We start from the raw sequence: 10292 nt of genomic DNA, 5'->3' as shown, positions 1-10292 counted from the left end.
GTCCCGGGTCAGTGCTGTCTAATCCCGCTCTGTCCCGGGTCAGTGCTGTCTAATCCCGCTCTGTCCCGGGTCAGTGCTGTCTAATCCCGCTCTGTCCCGGGTCAGTGCTGTGTAATCCCGCTCTGTCCCGGGTCAGTTCTGTCTAATCCCGCTCTGTCCCGGTTCAGTGCTGTGTAATCCCGCTCTGTCCCGGGTCAGTTCTGTGTAATCCCGCTCTGTCCCGGTTCAGTGCTGTGTAATCCCGCTCTGTCCCGGTTCAGTGCTGTGTAATCCCGCTCTATCCTGGGTCAGTGCTGTCTAACCCCGCTCTGTCCCGGGTCAGTGCTGTCTAATCCCGCTCTGTCCCGGGTCAGTGCTGTGTAATCCCGCTCTGTCCCGGGTCAGTGCTGTCTAACCCCGCTCTGTCCCGGGTCAGTGCTGTCTAATCCCGCTCTGTCCTGGGTCAGTGCTGTCTAATCCCGCTCTGTCCCGGGTCTGTGCTGTGTAATCCCGCTCTGTCCCGGGTCAGTGCTGTCTAACCCCGCTCTGTCCCGGGTCAGTGCTGTCTAATCCCGCTCTGTCCCGGGCGTGTTTTGACTTGTCCCGGGTTAGGGCGGTGCCCTGTGTTGACAGTGGGCGGACCCGGGACCGCACCCAGTCTCTGGGACAGGGAGCCCCATTCCGCCCGGACCAGGACCGGGAGCGGGAGCGGGAGGAGGCCGGTGCCCGGTGCCTGGTGCCTGGGGAGCGGGATGTCCGGGATGGCCCTGACCATTACCCAGGCTCGGCAGAGACGGGCCGGGCTCGGCTCTAATGCAGCAGCGAGACCTTTCCTGAAGCAGGAATACGGGGCTCTCCGGGATCACTGTCTGCAGACGGGCTCCTTATTCCAGGATCACAGCTTCCCGGCCGCCGCCAGCTGCCTGGGATACAAGGAACTCGCCCCCAACTCCCACAAAACCAGGGGTGTCGTCTGGCTCAGACCCAGGGTAAGGCTCACCCCCCCCCCCCCCCGGGTAAGGCTCACCCCCCCCCCCCCCTGGGTAAGGCTCACCCCCCCCCCCCCCAGGGTAAGGCTCACCCCCCACCCTCCGGGAAACTTTCATCCCAACTCCGGGAAAGTTCGGATCCAACTCCGGGAAATTCCAGCTCTGTAACAATCACTGTCCAGCTCTGATACCCCCCCACCCCCCCCCCCAAGCCTGGCCTCTGAGGGGAGAGGGGGGTGCGGGTAAGAGGGGGGTCACTGTGGGACAGTTCAGGGTGTATGGTCACAGGGACAGACAGAGAGGGACAGAGGGCCACATCTGGGAAAGCAGTGTCTCTTCCTCTCACCCCCCCCCCTTCTCCTCCTCACCCCCCCCCTTCTCCCCCTCACCCCCCCCTCCCCCTCTCCCCCCTTCTCCCCTCACCCCCCCTTCTCCCCTCACCCCCCCTTCTCCCCCTCACCCCCCCTTCTCCCCCTCACCCCCCCTTCTCCCTCACCCCCCCTTCTCCCCACCCCCCCTTCTCCCCCACCCCCCCTTCTCCCCCTCACCCCCCCTCACCCCCCTCACCCCCCCTCACCCCCCCTTCTCCCCCTCACCCCCCCTTCTCCCCCTCACCCCCCCTTCTCCCCTTCATCCCTCCCTTCTCCCCCTCATCCCCCCCCCCCGACTCCCCCTCATCCCCCCCCCGACTCCCCCTCATCCCCCCCCGACTCCCCCTCATCCCCCCCCGACTCCCCCTCATCCCCCCCCGACTCCCCCTCATCCCCCCCCCGACTCCCCCTCATCCCCCCCCGACTCCCCCTCATCCCCCCCCCGACTCCCCCTCATCCCCCCCGACTCCCCCTCATCCCCCCCCCGACTCCCCCTCACCCCCCCGACTCCCCCTCACCCCCCCGACTCACCCTCACCCCCCCCGACTCCCCCGACTCCCCCTCACCCCCCCCGACTCCCCCTCACCCCCCCACCCCCCTGACTCCCCCTCAACCTCACCCCCCTTACCCCCCCTTCTCCCCCCCACCCCCCTTCTACCCCCGACCCCTCACCCCCCCCACCCCCGCAACTCCCCCTCACCCCCCCACCCCCCGACTCCCCCTCACCCCCCCCACCCCCCAACTCCCCCTCACCCCCCCCACCCCCCGACTCCCCCTCACCCCCCCACCCCCCCGACTCCCCCTCAACCCCCCACCCCCCCGACTCCCCCTCAACCTCACCCCCCTTACCCCCCCTTCTCCCCCCGACTCCCCCTCACCCCCCCACCACCCGTCTCTCCCTCTGTCTCTCCCTCTGTCTCTCCCTCTGTCTCTCCCTCTGTCTCTCCTCTGTCTCTCTCTCTGTCTGTCTCTCTCTCTCTGTCTGTCTCTCTCTCTCTGTCTCTCTCTCTGTCTCTGTCTCTCTCTCTGTCTCTCTCTCTGTCTCTCTCTCTGTCTGTCTCTCTCTCTCTGTCTCTCTCTCTCTGTCTCTCTCTCTCTGTCTCTCTCTCTCTGTCTCTCTCTCTGTCTGTCTCTCTGTCTGTCTCTCTCTCTCTCTGTCTGTCCACAGACGCTGCTGAGTTCCTCCAGCATTTATTGTGTTGGGGTTTCCTGTTTTCAGCTTCTGCAGGAGTTTGATCTTTATTTGGGTGGAAAACCAGCACCAAGAGGGTGGTGTAGGTTTAATGTGAGGTGCTAACTGATTAAAGACAAGAACAGTTTGGTTTTTTTGGCGCTGAGTGGGTGTGAGTGAGTGATGTGTGTGCAGGGAAATGGGCAGTAGATTGGCACTAGGGAACACTGCTCATTTACTCCCCCGTCCATGGGCTGTGACTGGTTATCCCAGCATTTTTTGCCCCTTGAGAAGGTGGGGGTGAGCTGCCATCCTGACCCGCTGTGGGTAAACCACAATGCCCTGAGGGAGGGAATTCCGGGATTCGGACCCAGTGACAGTGAGGGAATGGGGAGATATTTCCCAGTCAGGATGGGGAGGGACTTGGAGGGGAACTTGCAGGGGGTGGGGTTCCCATTCGGATAGTCAGTTCAGATTTAATGGGCTGAATGGCCTTTTGCACAGGAAGAGTCCAGGGTGGGTTGGACCATATAAAGAGCTGCTGATGGCTCTGGGATGGGGGACGTCAACTCTCAGAAAGTGAACTCAAGGTTGAAATCAAGTTTAAGAAACATTACTTAGGGAGTGCCGAGCAGGAATTGAGCTGATTATTATAAAATGTACCTGGTTCAGGAAAAGGAACAAAATCTGTTCTGTTCCCTTAGTCTGGCCCACGCTGAGTGAGCAGGTTGGCCGTGTGAGGGAAGGCTATTGATGTGAGGCCAATATCCACCAGAGATTGGTCAGCACTACTGCCTCACAGCGCCAGGGACCCAGGTTCGATTCCCGCCTCAGGCGACTGACTGTGTGGAGTTTGCACATTCTCCCTGTGTCTGCGTGGGTTTCCTCCGGGTGCTCCGGTTTCCTCCCACAATCCAAAGATGTGCAGGTCAGGGTGGATTAGCCGTGCTCATAGTGTTCAGGGATGTGTAGGTTAGGTGCATTAGTTAGGGGTAAGTGTAGAGTAATAGGTTAGGGGAAGGGGTCTGAGTGGGATATTCCTTGGAGGGTTGGTGTGGACTTGTTGGGCCTGATGAGAGTCTCTGATCCACTCCTCACTCCTGTGTCTGTGTAGCTACACACGTGTTTACGGATGTACATGTGACTCCAGACCCACAGTGACATGGCAAACTTGGAACTGCCGCTAAACGTATGCACAAAGGGCTGGTGGAATGTTGGGGCTTGGAGTAGGGGGAGTCTTACTGTAACTGTACAGGGAGCTGGGGGGAGCACATCTGGAGCACTGTCAGCAGCTGTGTCCCTTATTAAGGAAAGATACCATTTGATTGGAGGCAGCTCAGAGAAGGTCCACTGGGATGGTCCCTGGGATGGAGGGATTGTCTCATGTACAGGTTTGAACTCTACTCCCTGGAGTGTAGAGGAATGAAAGGTGACCTCATTGAAACACGTTGGACTGTTCAGGGTTTGACAGGGTCAATGCTGAGAGGATGGTTCCCCTCATGGGAGGGTCTGGGCCAGAGGGCAGAGGGTCAGGATAAAGGGGCACCGATTTAAGGCAGGGACAAGGAGGGATTTCTTCTCTCCGACAACGTGTGGGTCTCTGGAACCCCAGAGAGCAGTGGGGCCAGAGGCCTCGTGTACGTTTAAGACTGAGAGAGAGAGACCCTTGGTTCACCCGGGAGTCAAGGAGAAGGGCAGGAAAGTCGAGGTGAGGAATGTCTCAGCAGCCTTGATCCCATTGAGTGGTGGGGCAGGCCTGAGGGGCTGAATGGCCTCCTCCTGTTATTATTTCTGATGGCCAAATGAAATGTTAAAATATAGCTGCTTCTTCGAAACTCTGTCATCACCGCGGGGAGGGGGAGGGGGGGGGGGGGGGGGAGTGCTCATGGGTGCACTGAGGGGAGAGGGAAAGGTCCAGGCAGTTTGGTGCAACCGTCGGGGGTCTCGGTGTGCCCGGGCTGTGGGGGGGGTCTCTGTATACCCGGGCTGTGGGGGGGGTCTCGGTGTACCCGGGCTGTGGGGGGGTCTCGGTGTACCCGGGCTGTGGGGGGGGTCTCGGTGTACTCGGGCTGTGGGGGGGGGGGGTCTCGGTGTACTCGGGCTGTGGGGGGGTGGTCTCGGTGTACCCGGGCTGTGGGGGGGGTCTCGGTGTACTCGGGCTGTGGGGGGGGGGGTCTCGGTGTACCTGGGCTGTGGGGGGGGGGTCTCGGTGTACCCGGGCTGTGGGGGGGGGGTCTCGATGTACCTGGTTCGGGGGGGGGTGCTGGGAGGTGAGCTGCTACTACATGACCGAGTGAGCACAGACTAACACAGCTCCCAGTAACGTGGCTTGTAGCTGAGCCAGCGGCACACCCTTTTTTATAACCACACCCCACATCTGCTCAAAACAAGTCAGAAACTGCAGCAATGTTCAGGAAATAATATCATCAAACCACAATATACAACTGCCAGGCACAGCAACATGAGACATCACCACACCCCACTACGTTCAGCACACCACCAGTACTGTACCCCAGTGTTATACAGTGACAGACCTGTCCCCACCCCAGTACTGTACCCCAGTGTTATACAGTGACAGACCTGTCCCCACCCCAGTACTGTATCGCAGTGTTATACAGTGACAGACCTGTCCCCACCCCAGTACTGTATCGCAGTGTTATACACGGACAGACCTGTCCCCACCCCAGTACTGTACCCCAGTGTTATACAGTGACAGACCTGTCCCCACCCCAGTACTGTACCCCAGTGTTATACAGTGACGGACCTGTCCCCACCCCAGTACTGTACCCCAGTGTTATACAGTGACAGACCTGTCCCCACCCCAGTACTGTACCCCAGTGTTATACAGTGACAGACCTGTCCCCACCCCAGTACTGTATCGCAGTGTTATACACGGACAGACCTGTCCCCACCCCAGTACTGTGCCCCAGTGTTATACAGTGACAGACCTGTCCCCACCCCAGTACTGTACCCCAGTGTTATACAGTGACAGACCTGTCTCTACCCCAGTACTGTACTCCAGTGTTATACAGTGACAGACCTGTCCCCACCCCAGTACTGTACCCCAGTGTTATACAGGGACAGACCTGTCCCCACCAGTACTGTACCCCAGTGTTATACACGGACAGACCTGTCCCCACCCCAGTACTGTACCCCAGTGTTATACAGTGACAGACCTGTCCCCACCCCAGTACTGAACCCCAGTGTTATACACGGACAGACCTGTCCCCACCCCAGTACTGTACCCCAGTGTTATACAGTGACAGACCTGTCCCCACCCCAGTACTGTACCCCAGTGTTATACAGTGACAGACCTGTCCCCACCCCAGTACTGTACCCCAGTGTTATACAGTGACAGCCCTGTCCCCACCCCAGTACTGTACCCCAGTGTTATACAGTGACAGACCTGTCCCCACTCCAGTACTGTACCCCAGTGTTATACAGTGACAGGCCTGTCCCCACCAGTACTGTACCCCAGTGTTATACAGTGACAGACCTGTCCCCACTCCAGTACTGTACCCCAGTGTTATACAGTGACAGCCCTGTCCCCACCCCAGTACTGTACCCCAGTGTTATACAGTGACAGACCTGTCCCCACTCCAGTACTGTACCCCAGTGTTATACAGTGACAGACCTGTCCCCACTCCAGTACTGTACCCCAGTGTTATACAGTGACAGACCTGTCCCCACTCCAGTACTGTACCCCAGTGTTATACAGTGACAGCCCTGTCCCCACCCCAGTACTGTACCCCAGTGTTATACAGTGACAGCCCTGTCCCCACTCCAGTACTGTACCCCAGTGTTATACAGTGACAGCCCTGTCCCCACCAGTACTGTGCCCCAGAGTTATACACGGACAGACCTGTCCCCACCCCAGTACTGTACCCCAGTGTTATACAGTGACAGACCTGTCCCCACCCCAGTACTGTACCCCAGTGTTATACAGCGACAGACCTGTCCCCACTCCAGTACTGTATCCCAGTGTTATACAGTGACAGACCTGTCCCCACCCCAGTACTGTACCCCAGTGTTATACAGTGACAGACCTGTCCCCACCCCAGTACTGTACCCCAGTGTTATACAGTGACAGACCTGTCCCCACTCCAGTACTGTACCCCAGTGTTATACAGTGACAGACCTGTCCCCACCCCAGTACTGTACCCCAGTGTTATACAGGGACAGACCTGTCCCCACCCCAGTACTGTACCCCAGTGTTATACAGTGACAGACCTGTCCCCACTCCAGTACTGTACCCCAGTGTTATACAGGGACAGACCTGTCCCCACTCCAGTACTGTACCCCAGTGTTATACAGGGACAGACCTGTCCCCACCCCAGTACTGTACCCCAGTGTTATACAGTGACAGACCTGTCCCCACTCCAGTACTGTACCCCAGTGTTATACAGGGACAGACCTGTCCCCACCCCAGTACTTTACCCCAGTGTTATACAGGGACAGACCTGTCCCCACTCCAGTACTGTACCCCAGTGTTATACAGTGACAGACCTGTCCCCACCCCAGTACTGTACCCCAGTGTTATACAGTGACAGACCTGTCCCCACCCCAGTACTGTACCCCAGTGTTATACAGTGACAGACCTGTCCCCACCCCAGTACTGTACCCCAGTGTTATACAGTGACGGACCTGTCCCCACCCCAGTACTGTACCCCAGTGTTATACAGTGACAGACCTGTCCCCACCCCAGTACTGTACCCCAGTGTTATACAGTGACAGACCTGTCCCCACCCCAGTACTGTACCACAGTGTTATACAGTGACAGACCTGTCCCCACCCCAGTACTTTACCCCAGTGTTATACAGTGACAGACCTGTCCCCACCCCAGTACTGTACCCCAGTGTTATACAGTGACGGACCTGTCCCCACCCCAGTACTGTACCCCAGTGTTATACAGTGACAGCCCTGTCCCCACCAGTACTGTACCCCAGTGTTATACAGTGACAGCCCTGTCCCCACCAGTACTGTACCCCAGTGTTATACAGTGACAGACCTGTCCCCACCCCAGTACTGTACCCCAGTGTTATACAGTGACAGACCTGTCCCCACCCCAGTACTGTACCCCAGTGTTATACAGTGACGGACATGTCCCCACCCCAGTACTGTACCCCGGTGTTATACAGTGACAGCCCTGTCCCCACCCCAGTACTGTACCCCAGTGTTATACAGTGACAGACCTGTCCCCACCCCAGTACTGTACCCCAGGGTTATACAGTGACAGCCCTGTCCCCACCCCAGTACTGTACCCCAGTGTTATACAGTGACAGACCTGTCCCCACCCCAGTACTGTACCCCAGGGTTATACAGTGACAGACCTGTCCCCACCAGTACTGTACCCCAGTGTTATACAGTGACAGACCTGTCCCCACCCCAGTACTGTACCCCAGTGTTATACAGTGACAGACCTGTCCCCACCCCAGTACTGTACCCCAGGGTTATACAGTGACAGCCCTGTCCCCACCCCAGTACTGTACCCCAGTGTTATACAGTGACAGACCTGTCCCCACCCCAGTACTGTACCCCAGTGTTATACAGTGACAGACCTGTCCCCACCCCAGTACTGTACCCCAGTGTTATACAGTGACAGACCTGTCCCCACCCCAGTACTGTACCCCGGTGTTATACAGTGACAGACCTGTCCCCACCCCAGTACTGTACCCCAGTGTTATACAGTGACAGACCTGTCCCCACCCCAGTACTGTACCCCAGGGTTATACAGTGACAGACCTGTCCCCACCAGTACTGTACCCCAGTGTTATACAGTGACAGACCTGTCTCCACCCCAGTACTGTACCCCAGTGTTATACAGTGACGGACCTGTCCCCACCCCAGTACTGTACCCCAGTGTTATACAGTGACAGACCTGTCCCCACCCCAGTACTGTACCACAGTGTTATACAGTGACAGACCTGTCCCCACCCCAGTACTGTACCCCGGTGTTATACAGTGACAGACCTGTCCCCACCCCAGTACTGTACCCCAGTGTTATACAGTGACAGACCTGTCCCCACCCCAGTACTGTACCACAGTGTTATACAGTGACAGACCTGTCCCCACCCCAGTACTGTACCCCAGTGTTATACAGTGACAGACCTGTCCCCACTCCAGTACTGTACCCCAGTGTTATACAGTGACAGCCCTGTCCCCACCAGTACTGTGCCCCAGAGTTATACACGGACAGACCTGTCCCCACCCCAGTACTGTACCCCAGTGTTATACAGTGACAGACCTGTCCCCACCCCAGTACTGTACCCCAGTGTTATACAGCGACAGACCTGTCCCCACTCCAGTACTGTATCCCAGTGTTATACAGTGACAGACCTGTCCCCACCCCAGTACTGTACCCCAGTGTTATACAGTGACAGACCTGTCCCCACCCCAGTACTGTACCCCAGTGTTATACAGTGACAGACCTGTCCCCACTCCAGTACTGTACCCCAGTGTTATACAGTGACAGACCTGTCCCCACCCCAGTACTGTACCCCAGTGTTATACAGGGACAGACCTGTCCCCACCCCAGTACTGTACCCCAGTGTTATACAGTGACAGACCTGTCCCCACCCCAGTACTGTACCCCAGTGTTATACAGTGACAGACCTGTCCCCACCCCAGTACTGTACCCCAGTGTTATACAGTGACAGACCTGTCCCCACCCCAGTACTGTACCCCAGTGTTATACAGTGACGGACATGTCCCCACCCCAGTACTGTACCCCAGTGTTATACAGTGACAGACCTGTCCCCACCCCAGTACTGTACCCCGGTGTTATACAGTGACAGACCTGTCCCCACCCCAGTACTGTACCCCGGTGTTATACAGTGACAGACCTGTCCCCACCCCAGTACTGTACCCCAGTGTTATACAGTGACGGACCTGTCCCCACCCCAGTACTGTACCCCGGTGTTATACAGTGACAGACCTGTCCCCACCCCAGTACTGTACCCCAGTGTTATACAGTGACAGACCTGTCCCCACCCCAGTACTGTACCCCAGTGTTATACAGTGACAGACCTGTCCCCACCCCAGTACTGTACCCCAGTGTTATACAGTGACAGACCTGTCCCCACCCCAGTACTGTACCCCAGTGTTATACAGTGACAGACCTGTCTCCACCCCAGTACTGTACCCCAGTGTTATACAGTGACAGAGCTGTCCCCACCCCAGTACTGTGCCCCAGAGTTATACAGTGACAGACCTGTCCCCACCCCAGTACTGTACCCCAGTGTTATACAGTGACAGACCTGTCTCCACCCCAGTACTGTACCCCAGTGTTATACAGTGACAGCCTTGTCCCCACCCCAGTACTGTACCCCAGTGTTATACAGTGACAGCCCTGTCCCCACCCCAGTACTGTACCCCAGTGTTATACAGTGACAGAGCTGTCCCCACCCCAGTACTGTGCCCCAGAGTTATACAGTGACAGACCTGTCCCCATCCCAGTACTGTACCCCGGTGTTATACAGTGACAGACCTGTCCCCACCCCAGTACTGTACCCCAGTGTTATACAGTGACAGAGCTGTCCCCACCCCAGTACTGTGCCCCAGTGTTATACAGTGACAGACCTGTCCCCATCCCAGTACTGTACCCCAGTGTTATACAGTGACAGACCTGTCCCCACCCCAGTACTGTACCCCAGTGTTATACAGTGACAGAGCTGTCCCCACCCCAGTACTGTGCCCCAGAGTTATACAGTGACAGACCTGTCCCCATCCCAGTACTGTACCCCGGTGTTATACAGTGACAGACCTGTCCCCACCCCAGTACTG

The 10292-nt window shown here is 57.6% G+C and overlaps 1 protein-coding gene across 1 annotated transcript in view; it reads left to right on the top strand.

The window, feature by feature from the left end:
- Positions 1 to 673: 673 nt before the first annotated feature.
- LOC122546589 (calpain-2 catalytic subunit-like) overlaps positions 674 to 10292 on the top strand; it is a 30300-nt gene continuing 20681 nt past the window's right edge. The window contains exon 1 of the mRNA XM_087976857.1: positions 674 to 968. Within this exon, the coding sequence (XP_087832983.1) occupies positions 732 to 968 (237 nt within the window). The 5' untranslated portion in view covers positions 674 to 731. The remainder of the gene's footprint in view (positions 969 to 10292) is intronic.

The sequence above is a fragment of the Chiloscyllium plagiosum genome, unplaced genomic scaffold (genome assembly GCF_037043375.1).
Source record: "Chiloscyllium plagiosum isolate Xiang-an unplaced genomic scaffold, Cpla_swu_hap1 HiC_scaffold_3, whole genome shotgun sequence".
In the NCBI taxonomy this organism is placed as follows: Eukaryota; Metazoa; Chordata; class Chondrichthyes; order Orectolobiformes; family Hemiscylliidae; genus Chiloscyllium; species Chiloscyllium plagiosum.
The sequence above is the reverse complement of the archived record's forward strand: the minus strand, read 5'-3'. Positions and strand labels throughout refer to the sequence as shown.